The following is a 26414-nucleotide window of genomic DNA, read 5'->3' on the forward strand; positions in this document are numbered from 1 at the left end:
CCTAAAGGGGCAATATAACCCTAAGGTCAAGATGAAGATGCTGTGTCCATCAATGAACTTCAGAGAAAGGGATTTTACTGCGAGTACAAAAATCCTATTTTAAAGGAGCTTGCGTTCTAAGGTACTGACCATACTCCTTACAGATAGTCGTGGGCCTGGGTTCAAATTCAAATGCAGAAATCCCTCAAGGGGTGGGACTATAGCGGCACTGGTAGATTAAAGTCAGAGGTAGTAAGAATTGTAAATCTACCAAATTGTATTGCAAAATATACATATAGAAAACCTCAAATGAAAATGGTGTGACAACCATACATGAATATTGGAAAGATTTAGAGAACTAATGTGTTTCGGGACTCCTGAGGTGTTTTTCAATATACAGTACATACAACGTTCCAAATTTTGAGTGATAAATCATATCGTGAAACTTCAGATCATGCATCAATGGGTTATGCATTGTTATTCCCTGACCCCCAGCCCGATGTGAACACTTGGAACAGGCCCACAGAGATTCCGCCAGGATGCGGTCTGAAGAGATGGGGACTGTGTGGTGATAGAACATGGATATAACCCCAAATGAGAACTTGGATCAGTGGGACCACTGTAAAGTGCAGAAAACTACTGCACCGACATAGTCCAGACAGAAGATAGTCCCGAGTCCGTTGTTTGTTTTTGTTGAAGCCAGGTGATGTGACCATTTGCTAGTTGGCAGCTTCCCTGCACTCCTAGTAGCGTTTTGAAAATCTGAGATTCACTTCATGCTATGATGGAACATTGAATCTTGTATAACAAGGAAGGAAAATGATTGATCTACTTGACACCATTGATGGCATTTGGAACCAGTATGTTTTTGATTCAGAATGTGGACAAAAGAAGTTGGTAGGGTCAGTAATTTGGCCTGGTCTTTCTTAAAATCCAAAAAAAGAAAATTTGATAGACTAGTACAAACTTTTACAGGTTAAGCCTACAACCCACTGTCCCAGCTATAAATCAGTGCAGAGCTACTCTTTCTACAGTTCATGTAAGCAGAAACTGTCACTGATGAAGATATTGACGTTGAACTCCAGACAAATAAAACTACAGCAGTTGCGTATGTTGTGTGTTTTTTTTTTTTTTTTAAATATAGTGCTAACTCCCCTCCAAAGGGGCTGCTGTAGTTTAACTGGTTCTTTCCCAAAACATTGCAAATACAGCCAGGTGTGCAGTCATCAGCTAATCATACAATCTAGCAATAGTCTTTTTGAAGTTTATTTGCTTGTAGGCAAGTTTGGGGTGATATGGGATACTCCAAAACATGCGGTATTGCTAAAAGAGGACACTGCTTAGTAACAGTAGCACCAGTGTAGGCAGACTGGAACAGTCTACAGGTCACAGCTGGGAACTATGAACAATGAAGTAGGTAAGCGTGCAGGTAAAGGTGGATGGAACAGCCTCCATCTGGGCACACTTCCCCAAGGATTGGCTAGGCCTACATAATATTCAGGCTGGACACTTGAATTCTCCCTCCCTAAGCTCTAAAAAACCTCCTCTAGAAGTAGGGTGGATATTAAACTCTCAGCATGTAAAGCCCTGAACCAGATCAGGCCAAATGACTACTGCTCCTCTGATTTACAGAGCAAGCCAAACATGCTAAATTTAACAGCCGAAATAGGAGAGTGCTACATAAAACGTATAAGGGCTTTTTAAAATTCAACCAGTGGAAGTATATGAATTTATCTAGACACTAGTAATCTGATAAACAGTAGTACGCAGCAGCCTGGGAGATGAACTGGCTGCACTAGAAGACAAACAGGCTTTGCTGAAATGTAAGTGAACAGAAGGCTATCCTCAATTTTCTGCTGCTCTAGCCTTTTTCCGGTCCAACATCCAGATGTGTTTTCTTAAAGTTGTGCTGCTGTAGTAGCAACTGGTTGAGGACCAGACTATCTTGCCTGTTGGGGGATGTCTGTGGCTGAACAAAAATTCTAAATCCTTTGGCAGGTGTTTGCCTGAAGTTTAGCTTGAAGAAATGTTGCCATGCTATAATTTTACCTATGGGGAGACACTATGTGTTTATTGAGACTGGAGGGGGTTCATAGATAAAGAAATTGAGAAGGTAAAATGTGAGGCAGAGATGAGATGTTACCCATAATGACCAATTTAAGTATAATTTTCTTGTCTATTGAGGGGCGTAGGAAGTCTTTCACCTTCAGGTTATTCTGCCACCTTCAGGAGAATTGGACACTGGCAAACTGTAGACCAGCCCAGGATAACGCTTCCTGCCAGAATGCTTCAAGTTTTTGTTATCCAGCGCTTGTGTGGAAGACTAACCCCCGTCACCTTCTTCCTCCTTTTTTTTTTTTTTCTTTTCTTTTCTTCAAGACCAATTTATATAAACTACTGTTGAGCGCTTGTATTGTAGCGGTTCAGCATTGCTGCCCTCGATCTGTGTGTGGTGGTGTTGGTTTTTTTGTTTTGTTTTGTTTTTCTGGCCGTATCCTGTTTTCCGCCACAGAAGGGGGTTAATGCTGTGGGCCCGAGCACTGCCACTATCCTCTGCTTTACCACCGTACAATAAAAAAAAAAAAAAAAGAATCTCCTCTGCTGCTTCTGCTTTCAAAGAGTCACATGGAACTTCAATGATTTCCTGCTGTCCACCTACGGTGACTTTTGCTCTTCACCAACCATTTGACCCTCACCTGCTACCAGAACTGAGATTCTCTCACATTTTATTTGCTGTGTGTGTGTGTGTGTGTGTGTGTGTGTGTGTGTGTGTGTGTGTGTGTGTGTGTGTGTGTGTGTGTAGAATATATATATTCTAATTATTTTCTATCCCTTTCTCAAGGCAGCGTGATTCAGTGTCTTCCCCAGTGTTTGGATGATGATATGGAATCACAGCAGTGCTTATACTTTCAATTTCAAGAAATGGTTAAACTAAAAACGAGAGAGTCAGCCTGTTGCTTCTGCTAGTGCAGTTTCCAGTCTTGGGTCCTTTATAGCCCCTACCACCACAACAACCCCTCATTCCCTTCTTTTTTTTTTTTTTTTTTCCCCTATATGTACTGCGACACAAGGTAACAGAATAGTAGTAGGAGATTAGAACCCCCCCAGCGCTTATTAGCCAAGTAGTCTTCCCCACTGTGGATTTGGCTGTTTCCTGCCTTAATGGCACCTGTTTATTAAAGACCCGACTAACTTTCTAGAATTCTTCTAGTGAGCCCTGGTCCTCACCCCATCTTGGTGGTTAACTTTACTGTGTCAAACCATGGCTGACTGGTCAAAACTCCCTAAAAGATCTTCCACTGCTGTGATTCTAGTACCCATGGTGCGAATGGATGTAGCTTTTAACATTAGTTGTGATAGTCTGCTGGAGGCTTCCTGGCTTATATCTCACATCACATGGGTGTCATGTCAGTACTCATGCGCAGGACACTTTGGATAAAGTTCTGAACTGTGGAGCCTCTGTCAAACATCTGTTTTCATGGATGAGAGGGGAAATGTCTCTTCGGCTCTACGCTTTTCTTTAAGGACTCTACTTGTGGAAGGAGCACCCATCTTCCTCAGTGGAAGAAATGTAAGGAACGGGCTTCTCCCTTCATCTGATGGCTATCCTTTTTTCTTTCTCTATACCTGCTCCCTCAACATGAAGACCCCCAAGCTTGGTTTTCAGTAGGATCTGTTGCTCAGTTTGTCAAATTTTCAGACAGGCCTTCTTAACTTGAAGGCGTGCCCCCACTCTCTAAGTACAGTGGTGTGAAAAAGTGTTTGCCCCCTTCCTCATTTCCTGTTCCTTTGCATGTTTGTCACACTTAAGTGTTTCGGAACATCAAACCAATTTAAACAATAGTCAAGGACAACACAAGTAAACACAAAATGCAATTTGTAAATGAAGGTGTTTATTATTAAAGGTGAAAAAAAATCCAAACCATCATGGCCCTGTGTGAAAAAGTGATTGCCCCCCTTGTTAAAACATACTATAACTGTGGTTGTCCACACCTGAGTTCAATTTCTCTAGCCACACCCAGGCCTGATTATTGCCACACCTGTTCACAATCAAGGCATCACTTAAATAGGAGCTGCTTGACACAGTAAGGTCCACCAGAAGATCCTTAAAAGCTACACATCATGCCGAGACCCAAAGAAATTCAGGAACAATTGAGAAAGAAAGTAATTGAGATCTATCAGTCTGGAAAGGGTTATAAAACCATTTCCAAAGCTTTGGGAATCCAGGGAACCACAGTGAGAGCCATTATCCACAAATGGCGAAGACATGGAACAGTGGTGAACCTTCCCAGGAGTGGCCGGCCGCCCAAAATTACCCCAAGAGCGCAGCGACGACTCATCCAAGAGGTCACAAAAGACCCCACAACAACGTCCAAGGAACTGCAGGCCTCACTTGCCTCAGTTAAGGTCAGCGTTCATGCCTCCACCATCAGGAAAAGACTGGGCAAAAATGGCCTGCATGGCAGAGTTCCAAGGAGAAAACCACTGCTGAGCAAAAAGAACATCAAAGCTCGTCTCAATTTCTCCACAACACATCTTGATGATCCCCAAGACTTTTGGGACAACATTCTGTGGACCGATGAGACAAAAGTGGAACTCTTTGAAAGGTGTGTGTCCAAGTATATCTGGCGTAGAAGGAACACTGCATTTCATAAAAAGAACATTATACCAACAGTAAAATATGGTGGTGGTAGTGTGATGGTCTGGGGTTGTTTTGCTGCTTCAGGACCTGGAAGACTTGCCGTGATAAAAGGAACTATGAATTCTGCTGTCTACCAAGAGATCCTGAAGGAGAATGTCCGACCATCTGTTTGTGTACTCAAGCTGAAACGAACTTGGGTTCTGCAGCAGGACAATGATCCTAAACACACCAGCAAGTCCACCACCGAATGGCTGAAGAAAAACAAAATGAAGACTTTGGAGTGGCCTAGCCAAAGTCCTGACCTGAATCCTATTGAGATGTTGTGGTATGACCTTAAAAAGGCCGTTCATGCTCGAAAACCCTCTAATGTAACTGAATTAGGACAATTCTGCAAAGATGAGTGGGCCAAAATTCCTCCAGGACGCTGTAAAAGCCTCATTGCACGTTATCGCAAACGCTTGGTTGCAGTTGTTGCTGCTAAGGGTGGCCCAACCAGTTATTAGGTTTAGGGGGCAATCACTTTTTCACACAGGGCCATGATGGTTTGGATTTTTTTTCACCTTTAATAATAAACACCTTCATTTACAAATTGCATTTTGTGTTTACTTGTGTTGTCCTTGACTATTGTTTAAATTGGTTTGATGTTCCGAAACACTTAAGTGTGACAAACATGCAAAGGAACAGGAAATGAGGAAGGGGGCAAACACTTTTTCACACCACTGTATCTTCAAATATTTCTCTCCAAATTGTTTACCATTCCTAAACCCAAATGCAAGAATACATATCTTTGCTTTAAAAGCTCTGAACGTCCTCATTCAGACTCAGAAATTCAGCATGGAACCCACCCAGTCTGTCATGCTCTTCTTTCACCAGGAATTTTATTTTGCTTCTGGATATTAGGCTGTTGCCTACATGTCCCCATTTTTACATGCTTCAGCTATGCTTTACGTGGGGCTTCTACCCTACCAAGTCCCCGGACAGGCCAATTCGAGTTACTCAGAGTGGTGACTGATATCCTGTTTCCCTTAATGGGACTCAAAATAAGGCATTTAATGGTAAGTACAATGTCCTGCTTTCCCATAGCATAAAATCCCCCCAATATTTTTTTTTTTTTTGCGCAGCAACTGGTTTAATTCTACAGGACATAGTTAATTGAGAACTGCTCTTAAAGCTTTCAGTGGTCTTCTGTCGAGTACTTTCTCTATGTGGGCATGAACTGTCAGATAAAGCATATTCTAAATGTTTCTGTCACAACCCCTTCTTTGGCTGGGTAATTTATAAATGCTTTAAAAAGACTCCTTACTGTCTGATCTCACCACAGGGTATGTGCTCGCAACCCCATGGAGAATATTCAAACTATTGTGAAGGACATTGGTCAGAGGTTTTGCCACCATTACACACAACCATCAGGGGATCAGGCTGGTTCTCATATGGGTAAGGTTTGTTTGTTTGTTTTTTGTTTGTTTTTTTTACAAAACCCAAGCATTGTAATTCATATTGTCTTGATTTAATATTCTAAATATACTTTTCAATCCTCAAATACATTTCATGTTAACACAAAGGCCTCATGTTTGACTAGATTGTGCTATGTTTTGTGCCATGTTTTTAGCCATAGCTTTTGCTTTATCTTCAACAATGTCACTCTCACTGCGCTGAGCACCCTTGCTAAAATAGGATTTTTGTACTCACTATAAAATTCTTTGCTTTAAATCCATTGAGGGTTTAAGGAAGTCTCAACATTTTGGGCTGCCACCTACAGGAGCATTTAACACTAACCAACCAAAAATTATAGGTCAGCCCAGAATAACCTCTTCTATGAGCATGCCTTCATTTTGTACCAAAGCATTGCCAAGAACATAATCATGAACAGATGGGTGGAACCTGTGTCCCTTGATGGACCCCAAGAAAATTATTTTACAGTAAATAAAAAATACTTTTTTCTTTGTCAGTTAAGGGACAAACACAGGAAGTATTTTAACCTTCGGGTTGGGGTGAGCAATACCTCAAATCCTAAAGGCCTACAAAAACTGAAGCTTAGATTATGGTCTACCTAAAGGAACATGGCTGAGAGAGACACTCGCAGCCAGAACAACGTCCAGATAAACTGCTGGACGGAAGTCAGAGTTGAGACCAGCAGTTTCTGAAACATGATAGAAAGGACAGAAACCTGGCCCTTGGTGGGCCATAGTTAAATTCTGGTCCAGACCCAGCTGCAGGAAGGAGAGAATTAATCGGACAGAGAATTTCCAAGGCATGAACCCTCACTGAGAGAAAATCTGATTGTAGGTACTGTGGGGAGTACGTTTTCTCGCTTTGGGCATTGTTGAAATGTGATTCAGAGTGACTTTGTGGGTGGGTAACAGATTAAAGTTCCCTTGACTTTATGCAAGCAGGAACAATAATGATCATTCCTTAAAACGAACGCTAAAAAGTGCAAAATAAGGTGCAGCTGTGCATACAAACCAATCTGCTTCCAGGGTGGATTTTTTTTTTTTTTTTTTTTTTGTCAAAGCTTAACCAAACAAGCTGAAGTTAGAAGCCGATTGGTTGCCACGCAAAACTGCACCAGATTTTGCACTCCTGTTTTAATAAATAATAAACCACTGTATGGCAGGAAATAAGCATCTGTGCTCAGCACTTCATGTGCATGATGGCAGTATTTCTCAGCATTCACCCCCCCCCCCCCCCCCTTTTTTTTTTTTTTTTTTTTTTTGTGGTGGAAAATGGTTGGGAAATAGAGACTTTGAAAGTAGCTTATGCTGTTACTTCAGTGATTTCCACTTGCTTCTGGGACCTGTGCAGAGTGGCTGCTCTCCTGCATTGTGAGCACAGGAGGTTGGCTGCTTCGAATGGGCAATATTCAGAGAATGCTTTGCATATTCTGAGTAAATGCAGTGTTCTTGGATTGGGCAAGGTGGGGAGCACGAGATTACTGCCTGTGCACCTCATCCAATAAGAGAATTGCATTTTAGCAACTGTGCTGAGTGGCCAACCCTCGTGGATTCACAATGTATCGGTCCCAGCTGCTCAGCCCATTACACTGAAGCAAGTGGAGATGACTGAAGTTATGGTGTCGGACAGGAATAGTGTGTGTATAGTTGCATTGGTCCAAGCTCTTGATCCTAGTCCTTGGCTAACTATAAACTTAACTTTGGTGTGAAAAATAACAAGTCTTCATACAAAATAAAAGCAGATCGACATTGGTATGGTAAAGCTTGCTGGCTTCCGGACCTCTCATTTTGGGAACCCTACTTCTTCTTCTTCTTCTTCTTCTTCTTTTTTTTTTGCAGATTCATATGCATTTACTGTATGTTTATGTTAATTTTGAGAAAATCAGATGGCTTATCCAGAATTTTTGTCTCTTTTTAGATTTTGCAGTTAACCGTTGGAAATTGGCAGAAATTTTGTATTACAAAGTTTTGGAGTCGATTGTTCTCCAAGAAACAAGGCGCCTTCATGGAAAAGACCTAACTGTAAGATGTGTGGTGTTTTTTGTTTTTTCTTTTCTTCCTTGGTCTAAGTTTTCTATAAAATTTGAATTTTTTTTTCTATTTTGTGTGTGTCATGTTGGGTAGCCTAAAAAGGTATAGTCTCCTTCAGGTAGAATACCATGAATTCTCACATCACTCTGGAGGAATGGCAGTTTTTTTTTTTTCTTTGCCCTTTGAATGCTCAGAGAAAATGATGGTGTGTGGTTTGTTTTTTTTGTTTTTTCCATTTTTGTATAATCTTTAAGACAAAGTAACACATCTCTGTGAACACTTCCAGTAGCATAAAACCAGAAGTTTGAAAGGACATAATAAACAAGGAAATTATAAAGGAACAGTCACATAATGGGGTAATACCAAAGCTCCCCCCCAACAAGAAGTGGGGTTATGTCACCTTTACCAACTTGTATATTTTAACAGGGGGAATAATCTTGACAAGAAAGCCCAGTGGCTAGCACTAGGGCAGCATATATTCGCTAAGTGCTAAAATAACTAAAGGGTGGCCCGACCGACCGAAGCGGCAAGGGGGCATAAAGTGGCTGCCCTGCAGTAGATTATGCAGACTAAAGGGGAGAAACAGTGCCAGCTTCAGAGGTGGCCTTCCCCACAGTGGCAGGCTGCTAGAACTGCCTGTCAGGCTAGCACATTATTTAGTACAAAAACCAAATTCCATATGATTGCTTAGACATTGTCAAAGCACTAAGCACTAAGTCTTTTTTTGTCATTCCTACCACAGATGCAAAAGTGTACTGCGGTGAACACTGCCCCTCCAGCATTGCTCAGAGGTAGAGGGGTAAATTTGTGCCAAATCAGAGGGCACCTGGTACCAGCATGACAACATTTTGGTTTCTTTCCTGTGTTTGGGAAACAATAGAACTTGAGTAAGCTGGTATAGGTAGATCGGCTGAGCTGAAGTAAATTCAAGCACTAAGTCTTTTTTTTCCCCAGATCCGTATATATGTGGGCTTGGCTTCAGAAGTGGCCGAACCAGCAGTTTAAATATTTTATTTAGTGGTATGCGACATACAATGCATAGGTAACTTCACAAAAATGAAATATAAGCAATTACAAACATGTGATCACATAGCATGGGTATCTGGGCCAACGGTAAAGATTCAGAGGAAAATAATACATGCGCACCATTGTGAACACGGCAAGAACCCAAATACCCAGGATGTGTAAAAAGGATGTTTCAATACCTCGGATTCCCCCAGCACCCAAAGCACTATAGGTATTAGCCCCAATACCCTTGGAGAATTTTAGTATCTATATATAGGGGAAGAGTATTGCGCAGTGGTCAGTTAGGGTCGGGACATACCGATGGGGTTTTTTTTGGGGGGGGGTTAAAATGGGAGATAGAGAGACTAAAAGAGAAAAGGAGAAAAGAGATTAGTTTTGGGATGGAAATTGTGGAGAGGGGGGGAATTTGGATAGAGTGGAGGGGGTGGGACTTCCACCCAGGGAGCAAGGGACATCCCTGGCCTGCAAGTCCGTTCGATGTTCATGGTTTGGAGCAATAGCCACTGGCAATCATAAGGAGCGTGCTATGTCTCGTGGAGGTATTCTTCCGAAAAGCAAAACTGGGTCCAATAGAACCACCTGTTCCCATGTTCCTCCGTTTTATCCTGAATCGTGGCAGTCAGGTCTTCCATTCGCTCAATGTCATTCACCCTCGCGAACCACTGGGCCACTGTGGGAGCAGATTGCTGCTTCGACTGACTTGGAATGCAGGCTCTAGCAGCATTGAGGAGGTGTTTAAGTAGGGATTTGTAATAGCGCTTTTTTGACATGGGAGTGAGATTAACCACTTGCCGACCGCCGCACGACAATGTACGTCGACAGAATGGCACGGGCAGGCATAAGGGCTTACATGTACGTCCTTGCCTGCCCGCGGGTCGGGGGCCCGATCGGGCCCCCGCCCGGTGCCTGCGGCGGTCGGTATTCGTTCGGGAGCGATCCCGGACGAGGGGACGGCCATTCATTCATGGCCACCCCCTCGCGATCGCTCCCGACGAATGAAAATGTCCGGTGACATCACTTCCTCTCCTGTAATGTAAACACAGGAGAGGAAGTGATGTATTCTCTCCTCCGTGTCGGTATTTTTCGTTCCGGCACCGAGGAGAGAGCATCGGTGAGTTGCACAAGCACTACACTACACAGTAGAACATGCCAGGCACACTCACACCCCCCCTTTACCCCCCGATCACCCCCCAATTACCCCTGCCCCCCCAGTCACAGTGACACCAATTGCTTTTTTTTTTTTTTTTTGCATTGGTGTCATTTGTGACTGTAATAACTGTTAGGGCAGTTAGGGTTAGCCCCCTTTAGTTCTAAGGTACCCCCCTAACCCCCCCAATAAAGGTTTAACCCCGCGATCACCCCCCGTCGCCAGTGTCACTAAGGCTGGGTTCACATTGCAGCGGTTTATGAGAACGAATGTGATTCGCACCGCACTGCAGTGCAAATCACATCCGATCTCTGTGCGATTTCGAGTTCAGCCATACAGATAGTATGGCTGAATTCGTGTCGCACCCGCCGCAAACTCGCACGGGACCCTTTTTTTGGTCCGCAGCAGAATCGGATCGCATGGGTGTTCACACCATGCGATCCGAGTTTGCAGATCGCACTGCGATATGCGAACTGATCTGGGGGTGTCATTAACATTTCACTGACACTCCCAGCAGTTCGCATAGGGCAGTGTTAACTGCCGCCGGGAGGCATGTGATGCGGGAACCAGCCGCGCATTCGTGGCGTTCCCACATCGCTCCAGTGTGAACCCAGCCTAATAAGCAATCGTTTTTCTGATCGCTGTATTAGTGTCACAGGTGACGCTAGTTAGGCAGGTAGGTATTTAGGTTCGCCGCAGCTTTTTATAGCGCCAGGGACCCCCATATACTACCGCATAAAGCCGCCTGATTGCCCCCTAGTTAACCCTTTCACCAGTGATCACCATATAACTGTTACAGGTGACGCTGGTTGGTTAGTTATTTTTTTTGTAGTTTCAGGGCACCCGCCATTTATTACCTAGTCTCACTAGTGTACCCCTAAATTTAGGGGTGTCTACTTTCCAAAATGGGGTCATTTGGGGGGGGGGGTTTGTGCCATCTTGGCATTTTATGGCCTTCAAAACTGTAACGCACTTAGAAATCCTGAAGGCAGTGCTTGGTTTTCGGGGCCCCGTACGTGGCTAGGCTCCCAAAAAGTCCCACATATGTGGTATCCCCGTACTCAGGAGAAGCAGCAGAATTTATTTTGGGGTGTCATTTCACATATGCCCATGGCATGCGTGAGCAATATATAATTTAGTTTGTAATTTTCCCGCAACTTGTGGCAAAATATAAAATATTCCATGGACTCAACATGCCTCTCAGCAAATAGCTTGGGGTGTCTACTTTCTAAAATGGGGTCATTTGTGGGGGTTTTGTGCCATCTTGGCATTTTATGGCCTTCAAAACTGTAATAGGTAGTGAGAAGTGAAATCAAAAATTTACGCCCTTAGAAAGCCTGAAGGCGGTGCTTGGTTTTCGGGGCCCCGTACGCGGCTAGGCTCCCAAAAAGTCCCACATATGTGGTATCCCCGTACTCAGGAGAAGCAGCAGAATTTATTTTGGGGTATTATTTCACATATGCCCATAGCATGTGTGAGCAATATATCATTTAGTGACAACTTTGTGTAAAAAAAAAAAAAAAAATTATTTTTTGTCATTATTCAATCGCTTGAGGCAAAAAAATAAAATATTCAATGGGCTCAACATGCCACTTATCAATTTCCTTAGGGTGTCTACTTTCCAAAATGGGGTCATTTGGGGGGGTTTTGTACTGCCCTGCCATTTTAGCACCTCAAGAAATGAGATAGGCAGTCGTAAACTAAAAGCTGCGTAAATTCCAGAAAACGTACCTTAGTTTGTAGATGTGACAACTTTTGCGCAAACCAATAAATATACAATTATTGACTTTTTTTTTTACCAAAGACATGTGGCTGAATACATTTTGGCCTAAATGTATGACTAAAATTGAGTTTATTGGATTTTTCTAATAACAAAAAGTAGAAAATATATTTTTTCAAAATTTGCTGTCTTTTTACGTTTATATCGCAAAAAATAAAAATCGCAGAGGCAATCAAATACCATCAAAAGAAAGCTCTATTTGTGGGAAGAAAAGGACACAAATTTTGTTTGGGTACAACATTGCATGACCGCGCAATTACCAGTTAAAGCAGCGCAGTGCCAAATTGTAAAAAGACCTCTGGTCATTTACCAGCAAAATGGTCCGGTCTGAAGGTGGTTAAGGAGTACGGCTGCAGGATCATTGGTCAGGGATATGTCTGTGAACTTGTGGATAAGTCGTAGGACAGGCTGCCAGAAAGTCTGTATTTGTGGGCATTCCCAGAAAATGTGGAGAATAGTGCCTGCTTGTTGCTCACAACGCCAGCAACGGTCAGATTGACCGGGGGATATTTTAGCCAGCACAGACGGTGTGCGATACCAACGTGTGATCAACTTGTATGAAATCTCCTGGTATTTGCTGCAGAGTGATGATTTGTGGGGAAAAAGAGTATACGTTCCTTCTGCAGAGTGGTAAATGTAGTTCGTAGGTCTCTTTCCCATTTGGCTAAAAAGAGAGGATCTGTGGAGTATTGGGTGTGCGTCAGGATTTGGTAGGACCTAGAGAGGGTACCGCGAATAGGGCCATTGTCCAGGCAAAGTTCTTCGATAGGATGGAGTTGTCTAGGGAAGAGCGAGTGTTTGGGTAAGGAACCGAGAAAGTGGTCGAGCTGTCTGACTCCAACTATCCAACGTGATGGGTGCCTGCTCTAACCTTATGGTCCGAACCAGCAGTTTATATAGTTCGGCGACCATATGCGGTACCGGTTCTTCCTCCTATAAAGAGGCATTTAAAGGGCATGAGGGAGGAAATATCCCTTTATGGAGCAACCATTAACCTATAAAGTGGTGGAGTTGCCTATACCTCCAGAAATCCATATGTAAACTTCCATGTCGGGCTTTCTGGGTCTCAAAAATCAGCAGCTTACCATTACTCTGGAGCTTACCACAACTGGCATTACCATCCTCCACCCAAGGGCCAAAAAAGCCATCTGTTCTCCAGGAGGAAATTATAAGAACCCTCCCAGCAGAGCCAATGGGGGACACAGGGTGCCAGGTAGAGTATCGGATTAATGCGATCCCAGACTGCAAAAGCATGAGTCGTCAATGGGGAGGTAATATCTGACAACCCCCTGTGTTCCCGAGACAGCTACGGGTGTAGGATAAATTCCTACCTGCTATGTATTTCTCCAGGGAGACCCAGAGCTTGGAGTGAGTGTGGAAGCACCAACTTGGTATACTCTCTGAAGGACATTAGCCCTATAGTACCGTTATGTCTGGGAATCCTAGGCCCCCTGCATATTTTGGGTGCCTCAGCACTCCCAGACAAATTTCCACATATTCCAGACAAATCCATGCTAGACAATTTGGTAAAGAAGCCTCTGGGCAAGGTAACGGGTATCATCTGCAGATACAGTATTCTTGGGAGAATATGCATTGTTATAATATTAACACATCCCAACCAAGTGAAAGCAGTCTTAGTCCAATGTGAGAGGTCCCACTAAACTGTGGCAAGTAATGAGGGATAGTTGGCTGCATACAGAGTGTGAAATCGGTCTGTAAGCTGAATACCCAAGTATCTTAGCGTATTTGGCCCAGGTAAACTGGAAAGCCGCCTGTGAGATCAGGGGGTCCCTGAGGTGGAATAGCACATCATTGGCATACACTGACAGTTTATGCTCAGCATTATCAACCCTCAAACCCTTAAAGTGGAAGTAAACTCCCCTATCGTTTTCAGCCAAGGAAGCTGCCATCTTTGCCTCTGTTTAATCTTCAACTGCTATGGTGCTGCACATGTGATTCGTTATGACATCAGCCATTGGATGGTTTGATAGTTTGTCTGAGAGCACAGCCAATGTGCAGTTGGCATTCCCGGCATGCCTTTTTTTTTTTTTTAACTGTTTAAATCAATGGGTTTACTTCCACTTTAATATATGTATTTGCTCGCACAGTGTATAATAGAGGTTCAAGTACCAGAGCGAAAAGAAGGGGTGAGAGGGGGCACCCCTGCCTCGTGCTATTTCTGATCGAGAACTTAGAGTAGAAAAGTCAATTAACCTTAACCTGTGCACTTGGGTCAGAATATAGGGCCATAATCCATGTTGGCATATTCGGTCCTAGCCTCAGAGTCTCTAAAACCTTCGAAGGTAAGCCCAGTCAACGAGGTAGACCGTTTTTTCTGAGTCGGTGGACAAAATTGTATTTGGCAAAGGATCATGACTATTACGGGTCCAGTGAATGAGTTGGATCGCTCTAATTGAGTTACCTCTAGCTTCTCTACCTGTAATGAACCCTGTTTTGGTTGGGATGAATGCTATGGAGCATGAGGTGCTTCAGTCGGTTTGCAAGTATTTTCGCAAGAATTTTAATATCCACATTAAGGAGAGATGTATGGGTCGATGGCTTTGGGGTACAGTGTAAGGTCCTTTGAGAGCACTGAGATATGGGCCAACAGCGCCTCCCGGGGAATTGTATTATCACCTGCTATGGCATTAACTACACATGGATTCCGACAGGAGGGGGGAAAAAATACCTTATAGCATGCTTTCTTTAACCCATCAGGGCCGGGGCTTTTCCAACTAGGCAAGCACTTCACTGTTGACTCAATCTCAGTAGAAGTAATGGGAGACTCCAAAGTAGAGCGTTGTTCATCAGTCAAAGGGGGAAGGCTAGCAGTGACAAAGTAGTCATGAATGGCAATCGTTTTTGTTGTCTGGGTGTCTATGGACAAGTTTGAACCTAACTTTTAAAGGTCGGCATAATGATCACAAAAGGCCGAGGCAATTTTAGGGGACTGGAACATGATCTCTCCAGAAGAGTAATGCTTATGTATGTCTGTGGACATTTCTTTCAGAGAACTCTTGCAAGCATTCGACCAAAAAGGATTGTCATGATCCAAAATAATGCTTCTTGGCTGATAAATGCAAATGTTCCTCCAGTATTTTTGATAACGTGCCTTTTGTAGCTCACACATCCCCCAAAACATCAGCGATCCACCTCCGTGTTTCATAGTAGGAACCTTTCATCATAGGCCTTGTTGACACCTCTCCAAATGTAGCATTTCTAGTTGTGGCCAAAAAGCTAAATTTTGGTCTCATCGCTCCAGATGACTTTGACCCAGTCACCCAGCTCATTGCTGATCTTGAGGAGGCCTGTGTCTCTCCCAGGAAAAGCAACACATCCTGCATATAGTGCAATTTATGTATTTTTGTCCCCCCCCCCCCTCCTGTTGCTCTTCTAATCCTATAAAGGAGGACCTTTATAGCAATGCCTAGGGGCTCCATCGCAAGGGCAATAAGGTATACCCCTGCCTTGTACCCCTCACCAACTGGAACCACTCGAAGCACTCTCCGTTCAATCCTACTTTGGCCCTAGGTGCCCCATATATTTTGATCCAGTTGACAAAATTGGGGCAAACTGAAACTGCTAGGTTTTCGCTAGAGATTATGCCATTCAAGGCTGTCAAAGGCCCGTGGTTCTTCCCCTTCTTGTAGTGCCTCTATTGATATACTACCTTCCTTCCCAAAACCATTCATCCCATTTTCTCTCGCATCTGTTCACCCCCTTATTCACTCTGAGAAAGAAAACATTCCCCCTCTGTCCCATTTCTGGCCTTCTTTGGGTCTATGCCAAGGGCTTCTAAAGTGACCATTCCCTGTCCCCATTCTCCAAGAGGTCAGCCACGTCGGAGCCCCCATCATGTGAGGCCGTGGAGCCAGGGGAACCTGGGGGGACAGTTTCTCACCGACCTTAGGGATAGTATCGGGGACACTGCAATCCTCTGGAGCTGGACCGCGGTGTAGAGACCGCCATCTTGGAGGCCTCATGTCCTGTCCCGTGGGAAGAAAGTCTTCAGCTGCCTCTACTGAAATCTGTCAGTCTTCGGTGGCTGGAAGGACGTCCACCAGTGCTATTTGTGAGTGAAATCTCCCCTGGAAAAACAAAGTTTTTGCATAGGGTATATCGCACTCCTACGCGACTGGCGAGAATATACCCTAACAGAGATCCACATTGCCCTAGGTGTAGGGCGGAGCTTGGTACCTACCTCCATATGTTCTGGGACTGCCGCAGGCTGCATAAGTATTGGTCTGAGGTGTTTGATCACCTCAACACTCAGTTGGGGCTGGAGGTCCCTAGGACTCCTGAGATGGCCCTACTGGGCATTCACGCGGATGAAAGTAGACCCTACTACTCTAAGTTGCTGATTTCCTATTTACTTTTTTACGCCAAGAAAGAAATCATCTGTAAGTGGTTTTCGTCCACTCCTCCTAGTGTGACTAAGTGGGAGAACGGTGTGAATAGTGTTTTGCCTCTGTATAAAATAACCTACCTTAATCGAGGTTGTCCGTGGAAGTTTGATAGAATCTGGCTCCCATGGACATCGGGATGCTGAGGTGGTTTCTGGGTCTTTGTAGAGCCCCCCCCCGTCCTTTTAGTTTGTATTCTCGCATTGCTGAGTGACGTATACTGATGTATGTAATGTGTTTTACATTCTACTGTGCTCCGGCTGTGCCGGTAGTTTGACCCATTGTACTCTTGGTCATTTCATACTGTATATGTATATTTGTCAATAAAGCACTCCTGTTTAAAAAAAAAAAAAAAAAAAAAAAAAAAAATCTCCCCTGGAAGCTAAGGTAAAGCAGCGGTAGACCTGGAACTGAGGAGAACTTGCTAGTGGGAACTTCTTTTGTGGTATAACTTTTTCATTTTAGGTAAATGACAAAGCAGACATAAGAGAACTTGCACAATGTTCTTTTAATTGCCCGCAACTTTAGCCCTGCCTTTTTCTGTTTTGCTACATAACATATGGTGAAGCGATACTAAATCACAGATGAACTAGTAGTACTGATTTGCTGATAGTGTACCAGAGAACCTGATCAATGAGGAGTTGCTGTGTGCCAGAAGGAACCTTTATATTCCATTACCAGTCATTTTTAATTTTTATTTGTCTTTTTAGGCTCTGCTGGAGCAGGATATATTCCACCAGTCGTTGGTAGCTTGCTGTCTGGAAATTGTGCTTTTTGCATACAGCTCTCCCCGTATTTTTCCTTGGACCATTGAGGCTCTCAATATAAGTCCTTTTTATTTCTACAAGGTAAGATTAAAATATGTAAAAACAAGCTGTAGAGTAAATGGGGTTCTGCGGTTTCTTTTGTGTAATCTTTTTGAGTCACTGTGGAGTGAGGAGAGAACATGCTTTCAATGTCTAAAATCTTTGCTTTGCCCAGGTTATTGAGGTGTTTATCCGCTCAGAAGATGGATTGTCTCGGGATATGGTAAAGCACCTTAACACTATAGAGGAGCAAATCCTAGAGAGTCGAGCCTGGACGAGTGATTCCAACTTGTGGGAGTTGCTTCATGCAGCTGGGTCTGTTCCAACCTGTGAAGAGGTAGAGAAATCTAAAAATTTTTTCAAATATACATTTATAGTCAGGTTGGTGCACATGTATTTTATTTAATTTTTTCTACTTGCTGGTGAATCCAGAGGTGAGAGTAGCTTCGTACTAGCCTCATATTCGTTTCTGCATCGTAAGAAATTTCAGGACTTCTGCAGTTTTCATCTGTTGAATCCAAGATGTTGCTTCTACAATCCAGTTCATTATTTAAATATTACATTATCCACCTCCCTCCTTTCCTCTGTCCTAACAGTGATGATAATCCTTGTACCATGTGTCACCAGCCAGTTTAAATGATTTTAACCAAGCCGCTCCAAGGCAACTACCTAGTTCAGAGTTGCATTTTTACCTGCTGGGTGGGACATGTCCTTGGAAACTTGGTTTTCAAAGCAGGCCTGCATCTGGCTGGAAGAAGACAAGCCATAGTAACCCTGTATTTATGCAGTGGCTCTTGGATGTTTTTACTATATACATATTTTTTTTCTCTCTAGGTTATCATACCTAGCAACTTTGAAACTGGTAATGAAGCTGGTTTAGGACACCTTCCTATGATGCCAGCTTCCCCTATCATTCATCCACGTTTAAAAGAAGTCCGCACAGATTTTGGAGGCTCCTGTAGGCGAGGTAATCTTAGTATTGAATGAAATGTATTTGCCTTGAATGGTCTTGTGAGCATGTTCTCTACATTGTGCATGCATGGGCATGTAATATTTTAGATGCATAGAGATTAAACTATGTTCTTCATGTATTCTTAGATTCACAGCCATTGTCCCCATTGTCCGTTCACGAGCGGTATAACTCTCCTGCTGCTGGTAGCGCCAAAAGGAGGCTTTTTGGAGATGATGGACCTAAAGAGTCACCAGTTGAGAGACTTCATACAACTCCAGAAATCACTAGAATCAGAATTATTCCTAGCCAGCCACCTGAGCAGCTGTGTATGTCACCAGACAAAATTTTATCTGGACAGAGGTTAAGCATACCTTTAGCAGGTAAATATTTGAAGACTATGCTATATGCCATTTTCATGTTTCCTTGTGAAAAGCTTTGGTGTTACATACATTCTTTTGTTCTTTTAAAGTAACTCTTAATGGTGGCGGGCATCCCACTTCTCCAGAAAATGAGCAAGGAATTCAAATCCCCCTTACCGCCCAGGCTCTGATCAGTCCATCCACAAAACGTCAGGTCTTCCGTGCCCAAGACGGGTGTCCCTCATCTGCCAGCAAGCCCAAGAGAACCGGTTCTCTTGCTCTATTCTTTAGGAAGGTGTGTATTAACTGGACTGAGTGACTTTAGTTGCAGTGAAGGTTTGTGATATCTTCAGTAATGGATCATCTGCCTTGCCTACTCTTAGGTTTATCACTTGGCAAGTGTTCGCCTGAGAGACCTGTGCCTGAAGCTCGATTTGTCCAATGATCTGAGACGTAAAATCTGGACGGTGTTTGAATACTCATTGGTTCATTGTACAGACCTAATGAAAGACCGACATCTTGATCAGATGTTACTATGTGCCATTTACATTATGGCAAAGGTTGGATATTTTACTTTGTATTTGTTTGCTATTATTTTTTTTCTTTTCTACTGGTTCTCTAGCATGCTCTAATCTTAGTGAAGAGAATAAATTACAAGATGTCTTGTGACCTGGGACACAATTCTAAACTAGGATCTTGGGCAGTCCACAGTAACGGCAATAATGCTTGTCCGTTTTAGATTAGTGCTGTCCTCATGTTATGCTTTGTCTCTTATAAAAGTTCCTCAAAAATAAATGCTGTGTGGTTTTTATTCAGACCTATATCACTAGGGTTAAGTGACATTACTATTCTGGAACTATTATGCAGCCAAAGAAGACATAAATGGCAGCTTTGAGGCTCTGCAACCTATCCCACTTTAAGCAAATTGGTAAACTGAGATAAAATGAATTGCTTTAGGAATCTTAATATTTTATTTTTTTGTCCTATAACTTTGAAGCGGCTAGTCATCATTTTCCAGCACTATATTTCATTATTTTTTTTTTTTTATCGGTTTTCTGTGTTATTTGGTGTTTTGTCTGTTGTTTAAGGTTTCATTTATTTCTACCATAATTAACTTGTATTGCTGATCATCTATGACCTCACAGATCACAAAAGAAGAGCGACTGTTTCAAGATATTATGAAATGTTACAGAAATCAGCCTCAAGCTCAAAGTCATGTAAGTTTATGAACTCCTCCTTTACAGCAGTGCTCTGTTGATTGACCAGTTTGTGAATCCAGTGTTTAAGTTCAGTATGTGAATTTTAACATGGAAAATCTGTCTTTTAGGTTTATAGAAACGTATTATTGAAGAAGGTTCCTCAAGTGGAAATAGATGATGTTGAAACCAGCCAAGATGTGGAAATGATTGATTGTGGTAAGGAATCTGAAATTGCATTAAGCTGGACATACAGGGATCAGAATTTTTGGCTGGTTCGATCGACTGACTTTTTATAAATGGGCTTGTTGGAAAATTTCTGCCCAACCAGGGCATGCAGCTGATAAGCCGGTGTATTCTGATTACCACTGTCTGAATGCAATGAGGCAGGATGGAGGATTTCCATATCCACCTTCCAATGTGTGATTGGGGAAATCAGCTCGGCTTTCTATGGCCAGCTTTGTGTATGTATATTTTTTACTTTTGTATGTAGCCTATACCTTTTTAAACTATGAAATAAAAAAAATTCAATTCGGAATAAAATACAGTTTTTATCCCAAGTTTAGGAGGGAAGTTTAAGGGAAAAAAAAACTTACATTTAAATGACCATCTCTGCAGCTTTGTCCATCATTGCACCCTTGTCGGTGTCATATGCAGCCTTGTCCATCATGCACCCTTGTCAGTCTTTGGCGCCGCCAAGATACAGAGCCGGATGTCTTGTTTAGCTTGGCGGCTTTCGGCCGTTCTTGGCAGCTTTCACCCACTCTCGGCCATTCTCTGCGGCTTTTCGGCCCAAAGCCGCCCACACAATCGGTGGGGTATTGGCGTATAACGCACCCATGATTTTCCCATGATTTTAAGGGGAAAAAAAGTGCATGTTATACGCCGATAAATACGGTAGATAAGAAAGTATAGAAATAGATGCATTTAATTCTTCTCCTATGCATTGGAGCTCTCGGCTCCTTTTTAGATCTTCTCAAGACTCGTCTTGGCTCATTTTTTTACTGAACTCAGTAGCTCAATTTTAAACAAGCACAAATGAAAGAGACAAGTTCTATACAAGTTACGGGGACTCGTAAAGCAAGCAAGCAGGCTCTGCTCTGTTTGGAAAACCGGTGTCATGGGTTCACACAGTTTATATATTAAATGTATATTGTGTCAGTTTGTAGCAGGAAAAATTTACGCAAAACTATCATAGGTTCCCTGAAAGTTCATTGACACACAAAAGTAGAGTTTAAGCCCCTTCCCCAGGAGGACAGACCCTAAGCAAAGGGGCATTGCTCCTCCCCTTTTGTGGACTATACGTCTCTTCAGTAGACATTGTTTCCTTTTCAACTTTGTCATGGTAACAGGTAAGGGAGTTAAGTATTTTTTTTTTTTTTTTGTGAATTTTCTGGGGGATTTTACTGGCTAGGCTTTTTCTACTAGGAGAACCCCCCCCCCCCCCCCCCTTTTTTTTGTAACAGTATTTCTAACGATTTGTCAGCCTTCTACTCCGATTACCGGATACTGATAACTTTCCCATTTTATATGACCTTGTACAACATCATTGCTTATGTATTTGTTTGCTGTAAATTCTGTGTGTCCCCCTTTCTTAGACTCTGATGACTCTCAGAACTTAAACAATGTTGGTGATGGTACTGACAACCAAGCAGAGAGAGGAGATCTCATTACGTTTTATAACAACGTCTACGTGGAACGAGTTAAAATGTTTGCACTCAAATATGCAGCCATCAACGGTGAACATCTGGTATGAGCTTTAATGTTGCTTTAAACAAAAATTACTTCAGTGGCAGACATGTTTAAAATGTGCACCAAATCCGTGTTTCCAGTAACTGATTAAGTTATTTTATAAAGTGACATGAAATTATTCTTTTGTTTTGAACTCCTGGAGTTCAACCACTTTGATAAATGTGCAGGCACACTATGAGTTAAGTCCGATGAGGTGCATGCCACCTTGTTAAGTCTTTAATTCTGTTCTCACATGGCATCTCTACCCGCTCCTCCCTTCTGCTTATTTAAAGAGACCAAGTGAATGAGTTCATCAAATGCAAAGGGGCGAGCACAGCAGCTGCATGCAACTTCGCAGGAGCTGAGAATACAAAGTCCAGGGTCAGAGCTCAGGGAACTATAGTGATGGATATCCTTCTGGAATTCCATAAAACTGTCAAAACCATAAGGTGACATGCACCGTGTTGCACTTAAAGTGGTAGTAAACAGTGTTATACCACTTATACCTACAGGTAAGCCTATAGCATGGCTTACCTGTAGGTACTGTGTATATCTCCTAAACTTACACTGTTTAGCAGATATTCAGAGTGCATGAAGCCAGTGACATCACTGGCACATGCTCTATGAGGGTCCAGCATACAGTGCTGGACTTTCAGAGCTTGTGCTGTAAACGTGAGGTCATCACACCCCCAACCATTTATGTGCTGGGAGGCCGTGAACCAGCAAGGAAGAGGGGGGGGGGGTGTCACCCCTCTCGACAGTGACAGCGCTGTGGGGCTTTGTTTTAAAGGTACGTTTTTCAAAATGTGCTATTATAAGATGCATACTAGCACTTTATGGCCTTTGCAGGGTTTTATTCCCCCCCCCCCCCAACTTCAGTTTACTACCTCTAATGCCTAGTCTGCCTGCATATTTATCAACGTTTCTGAATTCCTGAAGTTCAGCTTTAACTTATCCTGTGAACGCCAAGTGAAATTTCACACCAGGTTGAATGAATGAGTTTCAGCACTGGCTGCTGAAATTGGAGACCAGGCAGTGGTGACCAGAGTTGTTTCCATCTAAAGCTTTGACCATTTTGTCCTTCTAGGTGGTAACTTGATTGTGGTTTGTTCTCTTTTGGGTTCTGGCATATATAAGCCAAGACTTTGTATGCATTTGTTTCATGCAAAAACCCAGCCAATACAACACACACACACACACTCTAAGGAGGAATTAGAATTTGATGTTAATGCTATCCGGGGCTTCAGACGGGAGGTGAAATTTTTTCCAGCGGAAACAAAACTGAAAGATTTTTTTTTTTTCATCAGACAAGAATAAAATAAAAAATTGTCCCTACTACAGTCAGTTATTAGGCTTTGCAGTTGCTAGTCTGAGAAGTCACCTCTTCACCAGGCTTTTAGTACATTTCTGGGGAAGCAACCTGGGTGCTTGCTAAATATTAAAGATAAAGCTGTCCCTCATGTAAACATTTAAATGGATCAACGGCTAATTTTACCTGAACCAAAGCACTTTCTTGTCTATTGAACGACACTGTTCTTTGTCAGATTATACTGCCGCCTACAGAAGCATTGGACACTGGCCAACAAAAGTCTACTTTGACAGCGCGTTAGGAGAGCAGATTAGTGGTACCGTATATACTCGAGTATAAGCCGAGATTTTCAGCCTCTTTTTTGAGGCTGAAAGTGCCCCCCTCGGCTTATACTCGAGTCACCGCTGTCTGACTGCCCGAACAGCGTGTCGAGCAGACAGACAGCGGCCATTCTACCTTTCAAAAGCCGCGCCTCCGCCTCCGCCTGTGATAGGCGGAACACTCAATTTCCCAGCAGTCAGTGTTCCGCCTATCACGGACATCGGCTCATCCTCGTACTACGGACGAGGATGAGACGATGTCTGTGATAGGCGGAACACAGACTGCTGGGAAATTGAGTGTTCCGCCTATCACAGGCGGAGGCGGGAGGCGCGGCTTTTGAACAGGGGAATGGCCGCCAGGGCGCCGACGAAGAGCGGCGATCCTGGCATGGGACGACACGGAGGCTCGGGACGGGACGACACGGAGGCTCGGGACGGGACGACACGGAGGCTCGGGACGGGACGACACGGAGGCTCGGGACGGAAGACACGGAGGCTCGGGACGGGACCGGACGGAGGCTTGGGACACACAAGGCTGCACGGACACACACACACACACACACACACACACACACACACACACACACACACACGGACACACACATGGACACACACACACACAGGGAGGGATGGATGGATGGACACACACACACACACACAGGGATGGATGGATGGATGGACACACACACACACAGGGATGGATGGATGGATGGACACACACACACACACAGGGATGGATGGACGCACACACACACACACAGGGATGGATGGATGGACACACACACAGGGATGGACGGACACACAGGGATGGACGGACACACAGGGATGGACAGGCATATCTCACCCTCGGCTTATACACGAGTCAATAGGTTTCCCAGTTTTTTGGGGGTAAATTGGGGGCCTCGGCTTATACTCGGGTCGGCCTATACTCGAGTATATACGGTATTTCCTCACAGATAATCAAGGCTCTGATTTATCAATGCAGTGCCACCTCATCAGTGAAGGAGAAAAATTACTTTACCAAATATAACACAAACTAGAACTTTTTTTTTTTTGCTAAAAACAAAACAAAAAACCCAGTGGTGATTAAATGGCACCAAAAGAAAGCTCGGTCTCCCAAAAAAAAAAAGATTTTGTTTGGGTGCAACGCACTTGTCATGCAAAGTGCGACAGAGCTGAAAATTGACCTGGGCAGATAGGGGGTAAAAGTGCCCAGTAGGTGAGTGGTAAGTGGTTAAATTTGAAGAGCACGCAATAGGCTTTATTGTGGAAATATTCCTGCTATGTGTTATGGGATTTTTCAACAATGAGTAACCTGTTATGTTTATTTCGCCATCTTCTCAGATTAATTATACAGATTGATATGTGTCAAGGTATAAAATTGATCATAAGTAATTACAGTAAGCATAGAGTTAATTCTTGTGATAGTTCATCAAATAGTTATAAACATGTTTATTTTGGTGGTTTGATGTGCCCCCTCAAAAAAAAAAAAAAAAAAAAAAAGCCACAGACCGAATTCCAGGAACCTCTTGTCGCAGGTTCTTTAAACATCGTAAGTTTCGGTAAATCATCAGAATTAAAATTTTGCAAAATGCCAAGTGTACATGTGAAGCAAGAAAAAAAGCTCAGTTAATTTATATACAATTAATCTTATAAATCTTATAAATTCTTAAGCCCATTTTGTTCATAAACTCTTACTCTTATTTGCCACCTTCAATGTCTACTGTAAGTAGTATTTTTATTTATTTTTTTAGGTTGTGGCTCCTCCTCTGTCTCCATTCCCGAGCATCAAACAGCGACCTGTCTCTCCTCGCCGTGTCTCCCAGCAGCACTCCATTTATGTGTCCCCGCACAAGATCACTGGTTGCCTGACCCCCCGCACTGCTCTGCTCTACAAGTTCAATGGAAGTCCATCTAAAGTAAGTTGTTCTACAAAATAGGAATCTAAAAGGGGAGGTAATTTTTGTAACTTTACAAATGTTTAAAAATACTAAATTAAAAGACCGTTTAGATACCATGACTTCAATGTACACTAGTCATACAGGAGACAGTTATTAGTAAGCTTCAGGCATCATGGTCCTAGATTCCAAATTCTATACAAATTTAATATAGTTTGCAAAACATCACTCTATATTAAAAGCAGTTAAAAGGACACATCACTCAAGCGATCATGGAAGTCCATGTAGTGAATATTTCACAGTCTGAACTGTGCGAGATCAAATCAAAAACTCATTGTGATTAAATGTCACAACTTGATGAAAAAACATTTTGGTGGGTAAAAACGAGAGTTAGACTTACCGGTAACTCTGTTTCTAGGAGTCGTCCAGGACAGCACTAGAGAGATAGGCTCCACCTCCAGAGGCAGGAAACACAAACCAGATCTTTAAAGGGCGGTCTCCGTCCCTTTCCCTTCAGTCTTGTAAACGAGAACTTCCCCGGAAACGGCTTCTGTAACGACAAAAACACTTGTCCAGCATTATAACAGCATATAGGGAGGGAATCCATGCTGTCCTGGACGACTCCTAGAAACAGAGTTACCGGTAAGTCTAACTCGTTGTCTCTAGTCGTCTGTCCAGGACAGCACTAGAGAGGATCAACGAGAACTTACCAGATTAGGGGGGGACTACCGCTTGAAGGACCTTTCTCCCAAACGCCTGGTCTTGCGCTGAGATAAGGTCCAATCTGTAATGCTTCATAAACGTCGAGTAGCTTGACCAAGTTGCTGCTCGACAAATTTGTTCTGGTGTTGCTCCAGCTCGCTCTGCCCATGAGGTCGATAGCGCCCGTGTGGAGTGAGCCATGGGGGAAAAAGGACATTCCATTTTCATTCCTTTGTAGGCTTCTACAATAGCTTGTTTGATCCACCTTGCAATTGTATTTTTTGAAGCTTGTGACCCCAATTTTTTACCCGCATGTAAAACAAATAATGCATCTGATTTTCTAATGTTTTTTGACATCTCCAGATATTGTAAGACACAGGCTCTCACATCCAGTTGGCTGAACTCTACCTCCTTAGGATTAGTGGGAGACCCACAGAACGAAGGCAAAATAATTTCCTGTGTTCTGTGGAATTTTGTCACTACTTTGGGTAAAAACCCAGGGTCCATGCGCAACACCAGCATATCCTCAAAAATTTGTAACAACGGCTCTTTCATCGAAAGTGCCTGAAGCTCGCTAATGCGTCTGGCTGTGGAAATAGCCACTAGGAACACCGTTTTAAGCGTGATCCATCTCAGGGAAGGTTCTTCTTCCAGAGACTTTTTTTTACCCATCCCTGTAACA

The 26414-nt window shown here is 43.1% G+C and overlaps 1 protein-coding gene across 2 annotated transcripts in view; it reads left to right on the forward strand.

Annotated features, from left to right (window-relative positions):
• Positions 1-26414, forward strand: part of RBL1 (RB transcriptional corepressor like 1) — a 95137-nt gene that overhangs the window by 57765 nt on the left and 10958 nt on the right. For both annotated transcript variants that reach the window (XM_077459184.1, XM_077459185.1), the window contains exons 10-21: positions 5943-6055; positions 7991-8094; positions 17170-17307; positions 17441-17602; positions 18100-18232; positions 18364-18597; positions 18687-18871; positions 18960-19136; positions 19722-19793; positions 19904-19991; positions 21371-21522; positions 24887-25051. In XM_077459184.1, coding sequence (XP_077315310.1) covers positions 5943-6055; positions 7991-8094; positions 17170-17307; positions 17441-17602; positions 18100-18232; positions 18364-18597; positions 18687-18871; positions 18960-19136; positions 19722-19793; positions 19904-19991; positions 21371-21522; positions 24887-25051 — 1723 coding nt within the window. The remainder of the gene's footprint in view (positions 1-5942; positions 6056-7990; positions 8095-17169; positions 17308-17440; positions 17603-18099; positions 18233-18363; positions 18598-18686; positions 18872-18959; positions 19137-19721; positions 19794-19903; positions 19992-21370; positions 21523-24886; positions 25052-26414) is intronic.

The sequence above is a fragment of the Lithobates pipiens genome, unplaced genomic scaffold (assembly GCF_037356315.1).
Source record: "Lithobates pipiens isolate NorthernLeopardFrog02 unplaced genomic scaffold, aLitPip1_a1.2 Scaffold_28, whole genome shotgun sequence".
Taxonomy (NCBI): domain Eukaryota; kingdom Metazoa; phylum Chordata; class Amphibia; order Anura; family Ranidae; genus Lithobates; species Lithobates pipiens.